This window comes from Mauremys reevesii, linkage group 7, assembly GCF_016161935.1.
Source record: "Mauremys reevesii isolate NIE-2019 linkage group 7, ASM1616193v1, whole genome shotgun sequence".
In the NCBI taxonomy this organism is placed as follows: Eukaryota; Metazoa; Chordata; order Testudines; family Geoemydidae; genus Mauremys; species Mauremys reevesii.
In genome coordinates, this window is record NC_052629.1 from 97,503,109 (window position 1) to 97,521,386 (window position 18,278).

At 61.3% G+C, this 18,278-nt stretch overlaps 1 protein-coding gene across 4 annotated transcripts; it reads left to right on the forward strand.

The window, feature by feature from the left end:
- The first annotated feature begins 3,662 nt into the window (after positions 1–3,662).
- On the forward strand, positions 3,663–16,372 carry KLC2 (kinesin light chain 2). 4 transcript variants are annotated; one of them, XM_039482526.1, is made up of 17 exons: positions 3,671–3,741; positions 4,076–4,159; positions 6,548–6,797; positions 8,025–8,255; positions 8,488–8,560; positions 8,647–8,869; positions 9,689–9,776; positions 10,260–10,361; positions 11,362–11,535; positions 12,019–12,118; positions 12,325–12,374; positions 12,504–12,571; positions 12,926–13,034; positions 13,483–13,638; positions 14,021–14,145; positions 14,384–14,441; positions 15,023–16,372. In XM_039482526.1, the coding sequence occupies exons 3-17, from the start codon at positions 6,558–6,560 to the stop codon at positions 15,104–15,106; spliced, it is 1,881 nt and encodes a 626-aa protein (XP_039338460.1). In that variant the 5' UTR covers positions 3,671–3,741; positions 4,076–4,159; positions 6,548–6,557; the 3' UTR covers positions 15,107–16,372. The 4 variants fall into 4 exon arrangements, with proteins under 4 accessions (XP_039338461.1, XP_039338460.1, XP_039338459.1 ...); XM_039482527.1 differs by lacking the exon at positions 4,076–4,159 and having other exon boundaries at positions 3,663–3,741; XM_039482525.1 differs by lacking the exon at positions 3,671–3,741 and having other exon boundaries at positions 3,786–4,159.
- Positions 16,373–18,278: the final 1,906 nt, after the last annotated feature.

Sequence of the window (18,278 nt, forward strand, 5' to 3'; positions counted from 1 at the left end):
CTGTGGCAGAACAGGCCAGTGTGACCCTTGGCTGTATAAACAGAGGCATAGGAAGTAGGAGCAGGGAGGGGATTTTACTCTGTCTACGGCATCGGTGAGACCCATCCTGGAACAGTGCGGCCAGTTCTGGGGACCATATTTTTAAAAGGATGTTGAATTGTTGCAGAGGATGCAAAAAAGAGCTGCAAAATTTACTTTCGGGCTGGAGAAAACAGCTGCCTGTGGATTTAGAGCTCAGCCTGTGATTGAGAGGTGATTTGGTTATGGGATATAAACACCTTCCTGGGAGAAGATACTGGGATGGGACCTAAAGGGCTCTTTAACCTAACAGAAAAGCAGAACAAGAACCAGTGGCTGGAAGCTGAAGGCAGACATTTCTATTCCTTAGAAATAAGGAACCAGAGGCTGATTAATGGAGTGAGTGGTGGATTTGTAATCTCTTGGTGTCTTCAAATTCAGACTTTCTGGAAGAGGCATTAGTCAAACACAAGTGATGGGCTGAGTACAGGGGTAAAGGTGAAATTCTCTGGTTTGTGCTGTACATGAGGTCAGACTAGATCGGGGTGGGCAAACTTTTTGGTCTGAGGGGCATATCAAGGTATGGAAATTGTATGGTGGGCCATGAATGCTCACAAAATTGGGGGCTCTTGCTGGGGCAGAAATGAGGAAGTCAGGGAGGGGGAGGGCTCTGGGGTGGGGCTGAGGATGAGGGGCTTGGGGTGCAGGAGGGTGCTCTGGGCTGGGACCAAGGAGTTTGGAGGGTGGGAGGGGGATCAGAGATGGGGCAGGCTGTTGGGACATGGGGGGTGAGGGCTCTGGGGTGGGGCTGGGGATGAGGGGCTTGGGGCACAAGAGGGGGCTCTGGGCTGGGATTGAGGGGTTCAGAGGGTGGGAGAGGGATCAGAGATGCAGGCTCCGGGCGGTGCTTACCGCAAGCAGCTCCCGGAAATATGTCCCCCCCTCGGCTCTGAGGTGTGGCCAGGCGGCTCTGCATGCTGCTCCGTCTGCAGACGCCACCCCTGCGGCTCCCATTGGTCAGACAATAGGAGCTGTGGGGGGGCGCTGTGGACAGGGCAGCGCGCAGAGCCACCTGGTCATGCCTCTGCGTACTGTGTAGGAGCTGGAGCGGGATCATGCCGGCTGCTTTCTGGGAGCCGCACAGAGCGGGATAAGCCCCCAACCCCGCTCCCCAGCAGAAGCTGAGGGCTGAATTAAATGGTCTGACAGGCCCGATGTGGCTCGCGGGCCGTAGTTTGCCCACCCCTGGACTAGATGGTGATGGTGATGGTGTCCTCAGTGACTGAGAAAGGAGGAAGCAGGGAGTGGGTAGTGAACTCCGTTTTAGCCATTTTGAGCTAGACAGCCACGAGGTGATGGCAGAGACAGGCTGGGATTTCAGCGTGGACAGGAGGAGACAGGTCTGGAGCAGAGAGGTAGATCTGTGAGGCAGCAGCATGGAGTTGGCAGTTGAATTTGTGTTTGTGGATGAGATTACCCAGAACTAAGGGAGAAGAGAAGGGGGCCAAGGGCAGAGCCCTGTGGAACGCCCACAGAAAGCAGGAGAGGTGGGGTGAGGGGGATCTTCTGGAGGACACACTAAAGGGATGATTAGAGAGTTAGGAGGGGAACCAGGAGAGGACAAGATTTCAAGAAGAGGCTCATGGCCAATGGTGTCGAAGGCAGCTGCCAGTTGAAGGGGGGTGAGGCTGGAGTACTGGTTCTGAGCTTTGGCTAAGAAGAGGTCATTAGAGACTGGGTGAGAGCGGTTTCATTGGAGTACATGGGGTGGAATGGGATTGCAGTGGGGCTATGATGGAATGAGAGGGCAGTGCCGTAACAAGGGTGGGCTAGTGAGTCACTTGCCTCGGGCGCACAAAGTGGAGGGGCCCAGCTCTACCGCGATCGGTGGCACTTCGGAGGCAGCTTTACCACTGCCGCTGCTTCGGCGGCAGGTCCTTCCCTCTAGGCTCTGACAGGGACTCAGAGACCTGCCACCAAAGAGCCTGGAGCCACCCCTTGCCTCGGGTGCAAAAATTCCTTGTTACAGCTCTGCGGGAGAGGAACTCTGCACAGTGAAACTTGGCCAAGGGCTGGCCTATGTGCCAGGGCTGTGCTTTCTGCCATCCCTTCAGCGTTGTCCCGAATTTGGCCAAGTTATAAACCTTTGAAGAATCGCAGTTCGCACAGTAAACTTGCTAGAAGCTTTCCAGCTACGTTCTGGGCAGATTCTATCCATCCTGCGCATGCTCCAGCCTGGGGGTGGTGCAGGGCTTTCCCCATAATTGCAGCTCTGGGCTGCTGCAGGCTGGATGCTGGAATTGAGAGCAGGGGGCCTGTCTTTCTTGTGCTCTCCATGACCCCCCACCCACCCACCCACCAGTCTGCCCAGGCACCACAGAGGAGGAGGGCAGAAGGGGCCAAGAGCTGGAGTGGGGGTGGGGTAGAGACCAGGAAGTGGTACACTGGCCCAATGAGCTGGGGTGCTGGGGAGGAGGCTGAGGCTGGTAGGATGAAGACTGGGACTTGGACTGGTCTGGTGCCATAGGGTTATAACTCCTGCTTTTGATGCCACCATGCTGGGGCAAATGAAAATGTGACTGGGAGTTGGGGGTTCTAATGAGACCTAGGATTGGAAGCCTGATACTGGGAGACTGGGACTGGCTCGCTGAGAAGAATGGGAGGGGGATGATGACCCAAGGCTGGGAAAGAGACAGGCCTGGGGCAGCTTGGAGGGGATGAGGCAGAAGTCTGTGCCTACTGAAGTACTCGCCTCTTCCAAGCCCAGATGGGAACCCAAGATCCCTGCACATTAATTTGTCTTCCCAAGACCCTGCTGAGGTGAGAGGGGGTATTACCCCCATGTACCACGGGGCAAGCTGAGGCACAGCCAGATGAAGGGCAAAAAGTCTCCCCTAATGTTGGGTGCCCCAGTGGAGACAGCTAGTGTCTGATTTTTACTTAGCATTATATGGCATGTGTGTGTGCAAAGCCCAGCTCCCATTGACTTCTGGTGCAAGTGGTGAGTGCTCCGCGCTTCTGCAAATCTGACCCCAGGGGCTCAAGCCAGACACCCAGAGAACGAGGAACACACCATTAGTGACCACTAAAGTCTGGATGAAGTGACCTGCCCAGCAACACCCAGGGACTCAGTGGCAGAGGCAGGGGTAGACTCCAGGGCAGCCTTCACCTGCCTGAATCATGAGCCCCTCCTTCCTCTCCCTGCAGCCCCCTGCCTCCTGCATTACTCCTGCCAAATGCTGCAGCAAGGGAGGCACTGCCCCCCACCCCGGCCATTGTGTTTCTGGGCAGTGCTGGCCCAGTCCCGCTACCAGTCATGACAGGTCTGGGGGTAGAACCCAGGAGTCCTGGCCCCGCTTGGCTCCCTGAAGCCCCCCCAGCTCTAACCACTAGACCCCACTCCCTGCCCAACGCTGGGGAAGAACCCAGGCGTCCGGGCTCCCAACACGTTCATACCCAGTCCCCCCATCCCCGCCCCGCCGACACCTCCCCTTTAACGCCCCCTCCCCTTAACGCTCTGCTCCTCCCCTTTAAGGTGCTGGCTTTCTGCTCGCCAGACACTAAGTCGCTTCCCCTTTACGGCAGTCAGTGTGGGGGATCACAGGGTACGGCCGCGGGTGCTGCTGGGTAGCGATGGGGCGGGGCTGGATGGGGCCGGCGGCTGCTGCAGGTTGGAGCTGAGACCGGGGAAAAGAGAGAGGGAAGGGGCGGAGCCTGTCGCAGGTAGGGGCGGAGCCACGCGGGGGGAGGACTCAGGTGTGCGGAGGGGGGGTCTGTCTGGCAGGGTCAGCCCGTGTTTGCCGGACTGGGGGGCCTCTGAGTCCAGCGGGGACCTGGAAGGGCTGGACATGGCGAGGGGGCGGGGGTTAGGATCTGGGTCCAGCGGGGACCAGGGGTGCGTGTGTGTCCACTGAGGACCTGGAAGGGCTGCCAGGGGGGCACATCTGGAATGGCACCGGCGGGGGGCGGGGAGTATTGCGGAGTTTGTTCATCTAGCGTGGTCGAGAGGGCCTGGGTGGTGTGGGGAGGGGACCATGACATTTACGGTTCGGAAAAGGGGACGCCACATCTGGAATGACTTCGTCAGCGTGGAGAGGACGGCACTGGGGGATTTCTTCCAGATCTGGAATAACCCAGTGAGGTACGGAGGATGTTGCTCTCACATCTGGAGTCGCCCCGACTCTGGGGTATGTGTTGAGGGGAGAAGTGTCTGGAAGGGCAGTGGGGAATGGGGTTGGGGGGATTACACCATCTCTGGACTGGCCCGGTATGAGAGTGTAGTGGGGGAGGGTAACTGCACATCTGGAATGGCTCTGAGTGGTATAGGAGGTGTGTTGGGATTACTGCACATCTGGAATGGTCTCAGGTGGCACGGGGGGCGCTGGGGTGGGTTCCACCACATCTGGAATGGTCTCCGGTGGCACGGCGGGCACTGGGGTGGGATTACGGCACATCTGGAATGGTCTCAGGTGGCACGGCGGGCACTGGGGTGGGTTCCACCACATCTGGAATGGTCTCCGGTGGCACGGCGGGCACTGGGGTGGGATTACGGCACACCTGGAATGGTCTCAGGTGGCACGGCGGGCACTGGGGTGGGTTCCACCACATCTGAAATGGCTCCGGGCGATGGGGGGGCGGTTACTGGACCGGGTTGGGGCAGCGGCCCCCCGTGGCTGCCCGGCCAGTGCCGAGGCCGCCGCTCCGTTCGCTCCGGCTGCAGGGGAGGCGGAGCGAGCGGCGGGGCAGCGGCGCGGAGGGCGCATTGCGGACTGAGCGCGCCGGGCTGGGCAGCCGGGGGCAGGTGAAGGACGCGGGCGGGGCTGGGGCCGGGGCACGCCTGGGGCGGCGGGGATGCAGAGGGGCCCGGGGAGGGGGATTGCACAGGGGCGCTGAGGTATAAGGCGGGAGGGAGGAGGGGCAGTCTTGGGGCCGGGGAGCATGTCCAGGGGAGGGGGCTGCGCGGTCCGCCGGGATGGGGCCCGGGGGCGTCTCAGAATGACTCCGGGGTGTGTGCAGGGGGAAGCTTGTCCCTCCCGGGAGCTCCAGAGTGCGCTGGGCGTGGGTGCGGTGATGGAGACTATGCATGGAGGGGAGGATGCGGGATGTGCTGGGGCAGTTTCAGGGTGCATTGGGGGTCGGGGGAGATGAGGGATGCAGTGGGGAGTCCGGGGAAATGAGGGGAGCAGTGGGGGCAGTTTCAAGGTGCAGTGGGGGGTCGGGGAGATGAGGGTTGCAGTGGGGGTCGGAGGAGATGAAGGGACCAGTGGGGGCAGTTTCAAAGTGTAGGGGGTCGGGAGAGATGAGGGTTGGCGTGGGAGTAGTTTCAAGGTGCAGTGGGGAGTCCGGGGAGATGAGGGGAGCATTGGGGGCAGTTTAAAGGTGCAGTGGGGGTTGGGGAGATGGGGGGTGCAGTCGGGGGTCCAGGGAGATGAGAGGAGGAGTGGGGGCAGTTTCAAGGTGCAGTGGGGGGTCGAGGAGATGATGGGTGCAGTGGGGGATTGGGGAGATGCGGGGTGCGCTGGAACAACTTGTACAGTGGGGGCGCTGAGCGCCATTGAACCGAACTATAAACCCTGTGTATGATAGAAAAAACTTCAAACCTGGGGGGGCAGCAGCACCCCGCTCCTAGTTCTAGCACCTATAGTGCTGAGACAGTTTCCAGGAAGTGGGGGGGGGCGAGGAGATGCGGGGTGCAGTGGTGGGGGCAGTGGTCTGGGGGGAGATGCGGGGGGCAGTGGTCTGGGGGGAGAGGCGGGGGGCAGTGGTGGGGGCAGTGGTCTGGGGGGAGAGGCGGGGTGCACTGGGGCAGTTTCAGGGTGCAGCTGGGGGGAAGGTGGTGGCGAGGCAGAGAACGAGCTCTGGCTCTCCCGCCCCGAGGGGGTGATTGGGGGTCCCATTCGGCCCCAGAGCTGTGCAGGGAGCCGCTGGCTGAGCAGCTCGTGGGGCCTGCACCGCATTGCGTCGCTATCGTCTGGGCCGCCGGCCCCCTGCTGGGGGAGGCTGGAACTTCAGCCACGGGAACCAGGGGTCATTCCAGAGAGATGAGAGCCCATGTACCCCTCCCCCAGATTCCCCCGTGCATCTCCCCCACACGCTCCCCTCCCCAGCAGAACGAGGCCAGAAATTAAAGGGACAAAGGGAGCATCAAGGAATGGCATCTAGTGGTTAGATTTGGGGGTACAGGGGGTCAGGGTGGGAGTCAGAACGTGGGTTCTAGTCCAGCTTTAGGAGGGGAGTGATGTCTAGTGGTTAGAGCAGGGGGCTGGGAGCCAGGACTCCTGGGGTCGGTTTCCAGGTTGAGGGGGGGAGGGGTCTAGTGCTTAGAGCAGGCAAGCTGGGACCCAGGACTTCTGGGTTCGGTTTCCAGGTTGGGGGGGGGGGAGTGGGGTCTAGTAGTCAGAGCAGGCAGGCTGGGAGCCAGGACTCCTGGGTTCTGTTCTGAGGGATGGCTGTGCTGAGGCCCTGAATGTGTGTTGTGGGGGAGGGGGTGTGGTTGCCAGGTCCCTGTCTCATAGCCCACTCCCCGCAGGAGCCTGGCCATGGCGACCATGGTGTACCCGCGAGAGGAGAAGCTGAGCCAGGATGAGATTGTGCTGGGCACCAAGGCAGTGATCCAAGGCCTGGAGACGCTGCGCAGCGAGCACCACTCCATCCTGGCCACCCTGCTGGACCCCAGGAACTGCCTGGACAAGCAGCACGAGGCCAGCACTGTGCAGGAGAAGTCCAGCCTGCTGCGCAAGTCCCTGGATGCCATCGAGCTGGGCCTGGGGGAGGCCCAGGTGAGGCCTGCACAGGGACATGAATTGGTTATAACTGTTGTTGGGGGCTGGGGAGTGAGAGCCAGGATTCCTGGGTTCTATACCAGCTTTGGGACCTAGTGGGTTAGGGCGGGGGCTGGGGCTTTGAACCAGAACTCCTGGGTTCTAGTCCCAGGTTTCTTGCTGGCAGCATGACCCTGGAGGCAAGTCCAGTTTCTCTCTGAAAAGGGACAGCGACCCTACACCGGGGGCAGATGTGGCCTGTGGGTAGTGTCAGGGCTCTTGGGGAGTTGTGAGGGTGGGGGAAGGGGGGAAGCGCAGACCCTATGGGGTGGAGGAGGGCAAGGGGTTCCTGTGTGGGAGAGAGGCTGGTGGTGGGGCAAGGGGAGTGGAGAGGGTGAGGGGGGTGGAGGCTGGGAGGCAGAGTCAGGTGGGGAGCAGTGGGTACCTGTCAGGGGTGGGGAGGTCACGGGGCAGGGGAGCATGGAAAGGGCTGTAGTTGCAGGGGGCAGTGGGTGCTGGGGGCAGGGGAGGGCTGTAGTTGCAGGGGCAGTGGGTGCTGGGGCAGGGGAGGGCAGTAGTTGCAGGGGCAGTGGGTGCTGGGGATAAGGGAGGGCTGTAGTTGCAGGGGCAGTGGGTGCTGGGAGCAGGGGAGGGCAGTAGTTGCAGGGGCAGTGGGTGCTGGGGATAAGGGAGGGCAGTAGTTGCAGGGGCAGTGGGTGCTGGGGATAAGGGGAGGGCTGTGGTTGCAGGGGCAGTAGGTGCTGGGGCAGGGGAGGGCTGTGGTTGCAGGGGCAGTAGGTGCTGGGGGCAGGGGAGGGCAGTAGTTGCAGGGGGCAGTGGGTGCAGGGGGATCCGGGGAGGGCTGTGGTTGCAGGGGGCAGTGGGTGCTGGGGGATAAGGGGAGGGCAGTAGTTGCAGGGGGCAGTGGGTGCTGGGGGATAAGGGGAGGGCTGTAGTTGCAGGGGGCAGTAGGTGCCGGGGGCAGGGGGAGGGCTGTAGTTGCAGGGGCAGTAGGTGCCGGGGCAGGGGAGGGCTGTAGTTGCAGGGGCAGTGGGTGCTGGGGATAAGGGAGGGCTGTGGTTGCAGGGGGCAGTGGGTCCCGGGGCAGGGGAGGGCTGTAGTTGCAGGGGGCAGTAGGTGCCGGGGGCAGGGGGAGGGCTGTAGTTGCAGGGGGCAGTGGGTGCTGGGGGATAAGGGGAGGGCTGTGGTTGCCTAGGGGGTTTGTCCCATCTCACATCCCCACAGGTGATCATTGCTCTGTCGAGCCACCTGAGCGCGGTGGAGTCGGAGAAGCAGAAGCTGCGGGCCCAGGTGCGGCGCCTGGTGCAGGAGAACCAGTGGCTGCGGGACGAGTTGGCGGGAACCCAGCAGAAGCTGCAGCGCAGTGAGCAGGCCGTGGCACAGCTGGAGGAGGAGAAGAAGCACCTGGAGTTCATGAACCAGATCAAGAAGTTTGATGATGACATCTCCCCCTCGGTGCGTCCCCCAGAGCCAGGACTCCTGGGTTCTCTCCCAGCTCTGGGATGGGAGTGGAGTCTAGTGGGTTAGAACAGGGTGGGCAGGGAACCAGGACTCCTGGGTTCTCTCTGCAGTTCTGGGAGGGCAGCAAGGTCTAGTGGTTAGAGTAGCAGCGTGGGGCTGGGGCTCCCACATGCTCCTCAGGCTGGCATGGGAAAGCCCCAGCCCTGATCGCCTTCTCCCTGCCCAGGAGGAGAAGAATGGAGAGGCAGCCAAGGACTCGCTGGATGACCTGTTCCCCAGCGACGACGACCAGGGCCAAGGTGAGCTGCCCGGCTGCCAAGGTGAGCGCTGCAGGGCAGGGGCCGGCTCTCTGCCCACAGGTCCTCACGGCCTCTCTCTCCTGCAGGACCGACGCCCGGCAGCGGGGAGGCCGCCGCCCAGCACGGGGGCTATGAGATCCCAGCGCGGCTGCGCACGCTGCACAACCTGGTGATCCAGTACGCCTCGCAGGGGCGCTATGAGGTGGCCGTGCCGCTCTGCAAGCAGGCGCTGGAGGACCTGGAGAAGACCTCGGGCCACGACCACCCTGATGTGGCCACCATGCTCAACATCCTGGCATTGGTGTACAGGTGGGGAATTGAAAACAAGGGCCTTTCACCTCTATGGGGCACCAGCTCTGACCTGGCACCAGGGGCAGGGACTGGCTGGGTCGGGGCAGGGAATGGGGCATGGGGCCCCCCTCTGGGGGCACCAGCTCTGACCTGGGGCCAGGGGCAGGGACTGGCTGGGTCAGGGGCAGGGAATGGGACACAGGGGCCTTTCACCTCTATGGGGCACCAGCTCTGACCTGGCACCAGGGGCAGGGACTGGCTGGGTCGGGGCAGGGAATGGGGCATAGGGCCCCCCTCTGGGGGCACCAGCTCTGACCTGGCACCAGGGGCAGGGACTGGCTGGGTCAGGGGCAGGGAGCGGGACACAGGGGCCTTTCACCTCTATGGGGCACCAGCTCTGATCTGGTGCCAAAGGGCAGGGACTGGCTGGGTCTGGAGAATGGACCATGGGGTCTTTCCCTTCTAGGGGGTGCCGGCTCTGATCTGGCACCAGGGGGTAGGGACTGGCTGGCTTAGGGGGGCAGGGAATAGGACATGAGGTCTTTCCCCTCTAGAGGCACCAGCTCTGATCTGGCACCAGTGAGGAAGTCAGCCCCACCCAGTCTGACTGGAGTTTGGGTGGTCTCAGGTCCTGGTAGTACCCACCCCCCTTGGCCATAAATGGCCACCTGGGTGTTAGCCTCAGCGGGGACCCAAGGACTTGGTGGGCCTTGGAAATGGGGGTCCCTGCTAGGTTTGGACAGCGAGAGCCTCCCCCACCCCAGGGCTGTGCTCAGGGCCAGGTCCGGATGCCCATAGCACATGGGTCTCACTGGGGACCCTCTGTCCCCACCACAGGGACCAGAACAAGTACAAGGAGGCTGCTCATCTTCTCAACGACGCACTGGCCATCCGGGAAAAGACCCTGGGCAAGGACCACCCCGCTGTGAGTGTGCCATGGCTGGGGGCTGGGAGTCACGACGCCTGGGTTCTATCCCCGGCTCACAGATGGGAGTCAGGCCTAGTGGCTTAAAACAGGGGGAGCTGGGACTCCTCCGGGGTTCTGTCGCCAGCCCTGGGAGGGGAATGGGGTGTAGTGGTTAGAGCAGGGGTGGCTGGGAGACAGGACTCCTGGATTCTGTCCCTGGCTGGGATGGGGGGTGTGGGGTGTAGTGGTTAGAGTGGAGGCTGGGAGCCAGGACTCCTGGGTTCTGACCCTGGCTGGGATGGGGGGAGTGGGGTATAGTGGTTAGAGCAGGAGGGCTGGGTGTTGTAGGTGGGTGGCTCAGGTCTGTGCTGTGCTGTTACCCCAGACTCATCCTAGGGGCTTGGGGGCTGAAAGTGCCATGGAACTTGAACTCCCCCTGGGCAGAGCTGTGGCCAGGGGCTGCCGTGCTGGGTGGACGATGACACCCCTCTGCCCGTGCAGGTGGCTGCCACCCTGAACAACCTGGCTGTGCTGTACGGCAAGAGGGGCAAGTACAAGGAGGCCGAGCCGCTGTGCAAGAGAGCGCTGGAGATCCGCGAGAAGGTGGGGGGCAGTGCTGGGGCATGGCTGTGAGGGGTGGGCTGCAGATCAGAGAGGGGGATGGATGGAGCCTGGGGGGGTTGGCATGTCGGGGTGGCCATTGGGTGGGTCTGTGAGAGGGGATACAGCTGAGGGTGGGGTCAGTGAGGGGGTGCAGCCATGGGGCCGGAGGGTGGTACGGGCAGGGCAGCAGGCTGGGGAACCCAGGAGCAGGTGCAGCTGGGGTGGTGGCAGCGTGATCTGGGCAGGGCAGGGGATGCCGTGTGAGTGGGGGGCAGAGCTGGGTGAATCCCCTGGGTGCTTTTTGATCCCTATCCCAGATCCACAGGCTGCACCCCCAGCTCTTGGAGAAACCCCTTAGCATGCCAGAACCCAGGGGCCTCACTCTTCCTCCAGGGCAGGCCACACGGCCTCCCTGCCTGCCCGCTGAGACTGGCCCTCAGCCCCCCTGCTCCTGGTGGAGACTTACCCACTCAGCAGGGGTTAATGCACTGACATCAAACCGCCGGGCGTAGGAAGCCCCCAGGTTAGCACAGGGAAAGGAAAGTAACGCCTGAAGGTCAGCCCAGAGCTCAGCCAGGTTCTGTCGCTCTCTGACAGTCAGTCCCGCCCAGGCCCCGTCCAGCAGCCAGCCTGTCTCCTCCCAGCCCTCTGGTCTCCAGCTGGGGTCTCTGCTCCGCTTCCCTGCTGAGAGGTGGGGGCCCCTCCTCCCTCGGGGTGCTGGATGCTGGGGGTCAGTGTCCTGGCGACTGGGTTTGCCATTGTCTTGTCGGGTTTTCCCCTGGTTGGTCTTCATGGCCCTTTTAATGACCCATTCACTCCACTTGGACAGCTAGGTGATGTACACCCACCCCTGTGTCTCTTAGCCTGCCCAGAGAGCCAGCTTCACCCCTTCCCCCCACCCGGATAGCCAGAGAAAGAGCAGGGGAAACTGAGGCACACAGAGGCTTTGGCAAATCTATTGCCAAAACTTCCCACTTCGTCATTGTTCCCCTGCCCCCAGGTGCTGGGCCGGTTCCACCCCGACGTTGCAAAGCAGCTGAACAACCTGGCGCTGCTGTGCCAGAACCAGGGCAAGGCGGAGGAGGTGCAGTACTACTATGGGCGGGCGCTGGAGATCTACGAGAGCCGCCTGGGCCCTGACGACCCCAACGTTGCCAAGACCAAGAACAACCTGGTGAGAGCAGCTGCCAAGTGCAGGCAGGCAGACGGCCCCCGCACACGCGCGCCGGGCGGGGGAGGGGAGCCCGGACTCCTGGGTTCTAGCCCCTCCGTTGACTCTGTGGGATTAATCTGTGCAGGTCCCTTCCCTTCGCGGTGCCTATGTTTCCCCCTGCAGATGGCGAGGGCAGCATGTGCCCTTCCCCAGGGCTGAACGTGGGCTCTGGGCTTCTCAAGGGAAGGGGGCAGATGAGGGCAAAGGCCCCGTGGGGAGGCAGAGAATGCTGCCCCCGCCTCAGAGACTGTCTGGCCCAGCCTCGCCCCCTAGTGGCCAGTTTGGGCAGTGCAGGCCAGAGCTGGGTAGCCGAGAGGAACCACCAGGTGTTTGTGGCCAGCAGCCTGGACAGAGAGAACCCTGCCCCTGGCCGGCCCTTCCTGCCCTCAGGATCCCCGAGTAGACGTCCATGCTCACCATGCTGACCCTGGCTCTGCCCCACAGGCATCCTGCTACCTGAAACAGGGCAAGTACAAAGAGGCCGAGGCGCTGTACAAGGAGATCCTGACTCGGGCACACGAGAAGGAGTTTGGCTCAGTCAATGGTGAGTCTGGGATGGGGGCGCGCTCCCCTCTCAGTCAGGGCTGGCCCCAGTATGGCACTAGGGGGCGCTGTGCTGGAGGGAGTGGGGTGGGGCTCAGTTGGGGGCTCTCCCCTTGCAGTCCCACTCCAGAGGCAGCTGTGTCCCAGTGCTGGGCAGGAGCCGATGGAGCACTACTGTAACCCGCCCCTCCCTGTCTGTCCCTGCAGGAGAGAACAAGCCGATCTGGATGCATGCGGAGGAACGTGAGGAGAGCAAGGTACCTGGGCGTGGGAGTGCAGGGCTGTCGGGGGCACTAGGGTCTCAATGGGGTGCTGGGGGGACCCTACCTCTGGTTGCCCCCCTGCACAGTGACTGGGACTATCCTGTGTGTCTGTGCCCCCCACAGGACAGGCGCAAGGACAGTGTTCCCTACAGGGAGTACGGCAGCTGGTACAAGGCCTGCAAGGTGGACAGGTGAGTTCGGCTTCCGGGGGACAACGTCCAGAGCCCCATTGGAGGGTGGCAGTGCTCTCCTACACCCCGCCCATCATTCAGGCTCCGCCCCCTCACAGCAACTGTCTGGGAATTAGAGGAAGGGAGACTGGGAGCCAGAACTCCTGGGTTCTATCCCGGCTCTGGGGGTCAGTTGGAGTCTAGTGGGTTGGAGCAGGTGGGGTGGGAGCCAGGACTCCTGGCTGCTATCCCCAGCTCTGTCCCTGTTTTATGTTGGTTGAGCCCCTCCCCTCTGCCTCCGTTTCCCCTGTGCACACAGTGTGCTGAGCAGGCTGTTACTTATCGCGCCCTCTGGGTCCCCTCTCCTGCCCACAGCCCCACAGTGAACACAACCCTGAAGAGCCTGGGGGCTCTGTACCGGCGCCAGGGCAAGCTGGAGGCTGCTGAGACGTTGGAGGAGTGTGCCATGAAAACCCGCAAGCAGGTACCACCAGGCCTGGGGAGAGAGGGGGCTGAACTGGTTTCCTCCAATTCCCTTCCCCACCCCACTTGGGAAGGAAGTCTAGTGGGTTAGCGTAGGGGGCTGGGAGCCAGGACCCCTAGGTTCTATCTCAGCTCTGCAAGGGGAGGGGTGTATAGTGGGTTAGAGCAGGGGGCTGAGACCTAGGACCCCTAGATTCAATCTGTGTTGCCGTGTTCTGATTTCTGTCTCCCCCATGGTGGAACGATTTTAATTATTATTGAAATCAGGAAGCAGGAAACTCCCCTCCCAGAGCTATGGATGGAACCCAGGAGTCCTAGTCCCTGTGCCCTCCCAACCTTCACACAGGTTGCCAGGATGTCAAATGTCATTTTAAGTGGGTTTATTTTAAAAAAAGAAGAGTGTCTTTCATTTCCCTGAGAACAATCGGATGCCGGTGGTCTCCCCACAGGGCGTGCACGCCATCAGCCAGACCAGGGTGGTGGAGCTGCTGAAGGATGGGGGCCGATCGGAGCGCCGGCCCAGCCGGGAGAGCCTGCCCAACAGTGCTGCCAGGGCTGAGAACGGGCCTGGGCCCGAGGACGGGATAGGCACGGAATGGGCTGGGGTGAGACACACTGCTGCAGGGGGTAGGGATCAACAGGCAGGGCCAGAATGCCAGGAGCCTCTTAGCATGGTATCTCCACCAGGCATATCCCCCCTCCCCCCCCTGCACTCAGCCCCACGGGGTCTAGCCCCTGCTGAGCATCCCCCTCCCCTCCCCGGGTTGGCCCCAGGGGCCCACCCCACCTCCTCTCACCCCAAGCAGAGCCATGGGTAGGAAATTATGGGTGTGTGGGATATGGGGGGATCACATGGGGATCCTCCCCCGAACTCCATCTCCCACCCCAGCCCTGCTCCGGAGCCCTGCCCCAGATGGGGTGTATTTGCAGGGGAGTGTCAGGAGGGGTCTGTCAGGGTGTCCCCGTATGACTCGTCCTGCCCCCCAGGATGGTTCTGGAGCCCTGCGCCGGAGTGGCTCCTTTGGGAAGCTGCGGGATGCCCTGCGCCGGAGCAGCGAGATGCTGGTGAAGAAGCTGCAGGGGAGCAGCCCCCAGGAGCCCAGGAACCTGGGGTGAGTTCATCCCCCATATTCTGCTGTCCAGCTGCTTTTCTGTCTCTCAGGTGTCCCCTTTCCTCCCAGCCCTTCCTATTGGACTTATCCCTCACCAGCCTCTGTCCATGTGTGCCTTGGGGGGGTGAGGGCAGGACTCCTGGGTTCTACCTCTGGGAGGAGAGGTGGGGGAAACGAGAGCCCGAACTCCTGGGTTCTCTCCCTGACTCTGCTGGGATTCTCTTCTCTTCCCCTTCAGGATGAAACGGGCCAGTTCCCTGAACTTCCTCAACAAGAGCGTGGAGGAGTCGAGCCCGGTGAGAAGTGGGCAGGAGCAGAAGGGGGGCATGCAGCTTCGGCCCCTCCCCTCTAGCTTGCCACCCTCCTCATGCCCCCGCCTGCTACCCCTGCCCTGACTCCTGTCTCCCAGGGGCGAGTGCTGGTCACAACTGGGGGGAGGGGACCTTGTCAGGCCCTTGAGCTGGGCCTCTCAGGTGCCATGGGGATGCTGGATTGGGCCTCTGCCAGGCCCCCTGCACAGGGAGGGGAAGGGGCCACACGCAAACACACCCCTGCAGGTGTGGGCATCTGCCCATGGTGGGAGCTCCCTGCTCTGCCCAGGCACTTCTCTCCCTGCCAAGCCCTTGTCAGCACTGACTGTCCCAGTCCACTGCCCCCACGGCCATGCCTAGCTTACAGCCCCACATGCCCTCAGGGTGGGGGATGGGGAACTCTTCTGAATGTTCCCCTGTATGTATGTGGAGGGGGAGAGGCAGGGGTCACAGGAGTCCCCATCTCCTGCCTCAGGCCTTGACCCCCTCCCCTGCCCAGCTCCACCCCTCTAAGGGAGTGAGCCCCGTCTAACACCCCCCGCCCCGATCTTCTCTGTCCCCTGCAGCCAACCAGCAGCAGCCTTTCAGAGAGCCGGGGCCTGAGCGCCAGCACTGTGGACCTGTCCAGACGCAGCTCCTTGCTGGGGTGACCCCGGGCCCGCACAGACACCCCCACGGACACCCCCACAACTCCCGTGGGCCAGAGTAGAGGAGACAACACCTGCTGTTACACCTCCATTGGCTGGCTCCCCTCTCCACCCAGTGTGTAGTGATGGGGGAGGGCCGTATCCCCAGATAGAGACTAGGGGCTCCCCACCCTCCACGTGGCACGGCCTGGCCCCTCCTGCTCTGGGATATCAGGCCATTAGCTCACATGCTGCTGTAGGGACAATTCCCTATTGGGAGTGGGGGGCCACCCCTTCATCCCCCAGCCCCACCCCCTTAGCTGCCCTAAGCTGCCCTCACCCCTCGGGCTGGGGATCTGATGCTTGAATGGGATGGGAAGACTCATCTGTGGGGCTGGTGGGGAGGTGTAGGGGGGCGTGTTCAGGAGGAAACCTCTGGAACTCTGCTGCTGGGTTGGAGAAGGGAAGCAGGAGGTGAGTTACATCTGTCCCCCTCACTACTGGGTCGTTTTTCCTTTGTATTTATGTTTTGTTCTCAGGGAGTCCCCTCTGGCGGGAGCCCCCCTTTGCCCCATGCTGCCCCCAGACCAGCTGGGAAATCCCTCCCCCTTTGTTCGTTCAGCTGCAGAAGCTGCTGCTGCTCAGTATCTAGCTCCTGTGAGCTGTCTTCCCTCCACCTTGTGCACCCTCCACTTACCCAGAATCCTCCCTGCCCCATAGCGGGGGGGCAAGCCCTCCTTGCTGAAGGAGGCTGGCGCATGTGGTGTCACTACTTCCCCCCTGTTTGCATGGTCCTGGTGCAAGCTGGTGACTGCCCCCCCGCCCCCGGCTCTTCAACACTAACTCCGCTGCTGGTGGGGGGTGTCTCATTTCCTCCTAGCTAGAGCCTGAGCCTTACACTGGAAAACACTAGCCCCTCTGGGGCCTTGGGGGACGGGAATGGCGATATCGGTGTCACACGATTCATTTCCCTCCCCAGCCTGTCACATCTCTGTACTCTGCCATTGAACACAGGCATAGTCCTCACCCGCTGCTGTGCCTCAGAACGGGCAGGGGGCACTGTTATTGCCCTCTGAGGGGGGTCGGGGGGAGAGGCTGCTATGGAAAATCTCCCCCTTACCTGATTGGGGCCTAGCTGGGTCCCTCCTAATCCTCCCCTCACCGAGGCCCCCTGAGCCTTCACTGCTTCACCCACCTGCCTGTTCCCCTCTTGGGGAAACCATTGGGGGGTGGGGCACCTGCTGAGTTTGCTCTGGATTTACCAATTTTGCTGTAGAAATAAAAGGTACTTCAAAATCTCTGTGTGGGGCTCTGTCTTCTTGGGATCTGGGGCCTTCTCTTCCAGGGGGTGCTGGCTCTGATCTGACCCCAGGGTGGGAGGATGGGCTGGCTCCAGGGTGGGGAATGGGACATGGGGCTGTTCCCCTCTAGGGGATGCTAGCTCTGACTGAGCACCAAGAAGTTACATTATTGGGGAATCCAGATCTGTGGACTTGGCACCTGCCACTACCCCCTGCCCCCTTGAGACAAGTCTGGCAGCCTCCACATGGGGCCCAGGTTAGTGGTTTAAGACCCTGGATATCCTCAGCTGCAGTTTCAGTTTGGAGCTCATCTGCTGGAAGCAGGTCATTGCCTCCTGGCCCAGGGCTCAGCCCCCATGTGCCAGGCCCCACAGTGTGAGTTCAGCTAAGGCCCTTGTGAGATGCATGTGTGGGACCTTGCTTTGCCCCTGCCAGGGGAGTCATTTCCCAGCATCTCTCCATCACCGGTGCAGAAAGGAAGGCTGTGATTGGCCCATCATCCCAGGGCTCTGGGAGCTGGGGCTTGAAGAAAAGCACCTCCTAGTGTGCCCCTGCCATCAATTTGAATTCATTTACATAAATTTGCATATGGACAATGCCTCTCCCTATCCCAAACATAGATATTTCCTTGTATTCATTCCACATGCACCCAGTCCCCATTTGTCCCACAATCTGTCACCCCAGCCCATGCTATTGGGATGCTCCCTCTGATTGGCTGCCTTTCCTGGGCTGCCTGGAGAAAGGAAGCCAATCAGAGCTGCTGGATATGCTGATGGATGGGAGCAGCCAGACCCTTCCCCAGCAGCCATGGCTCCTCCCCCATCTCTAATCCAACCTGTGTGCCCTTACCCTTTTAATGGTGCTGCAAGCCCCTCCATGCTGCCCCTCAAGGCCTGGCTGCCCCCCTCCCCAATTCCATAGAGGAGTCAGGCTTTTGGGGGGAAGGGAGGTGCCCTTGCCCAATGGTATTTCCCCATCACTTGGCTATGGGAGTTCCCTAGCAATGAGACCACAGGAGGGTAGCCTTAGTATGATCTGTATTGAGGCCTATGCTGGAATTGCATGCTATCACTTTAAAGGCTGAGTAGGGGTTCCTGGTTCTGCTTGCAGGTGCATGCATTTGAGCAGAGTTGGTTTGCAGCTAGTCGGCCTACTGCAACGTAAGGTGAACGGAATCATTCTGTTTTTTTAAGGAGCAGCCTGCTTTGTCTCTCTCTGTTGTTGGGTTTGTGTATGTTTTCATTCTGATTTCTCAGAAATAAAGTAGCATTATGTTTCAATCTTCCAGCACAAATTATTTTGTGTTTTCTTCTCCTTCTCTATCTGTATGCCATGAAATATAAAAGGTGCCAGCCTGGGACTCTGCTATTCCCTGCTATGCTCTTTACAGTTCCCCCGGTAAAGGCCAGGGCTGGAGTAGCCAGGAGTTCCCCCAGTCAGAGCTCCCGCTCCACACCCTACAGCACCCCTTTGTGGGAGAGGCTGGGAGCTCCTCAGCCAGCTCTCCTCCCCACAGTGTTTCCTGCAGGAGTATCCCAGACTGGAGTAACCAAGAGCTCCCACCTGCTGCCAATGCTCCTCACTGCAAGAGTCAGCCCTTGGAATAGCCAGGAAGGAGCTCCCTCTACAGCTAGTGCTCCTTTGCTTCTCCTGACAGTGCCCCCTGCTGGGAGAGGCCATGACTGGAGTAATTGTGAGCTGTCCCTGCAGCCAGGGTTCCTGTCCTGCTCCCAACAGCAGCTAGACAGACAGAAAATTGAGGGTCCACCCACTCTGGGAGTGTCTTGAGTCTTTTTCTTCTATACCACTGCTCTGGAGGTCCCCTCTGGTGGGACAACTATAGGGGACAGGGGCACTTATGGCACAGTGTGGAGCTATTGAGCATCTAAAACTGT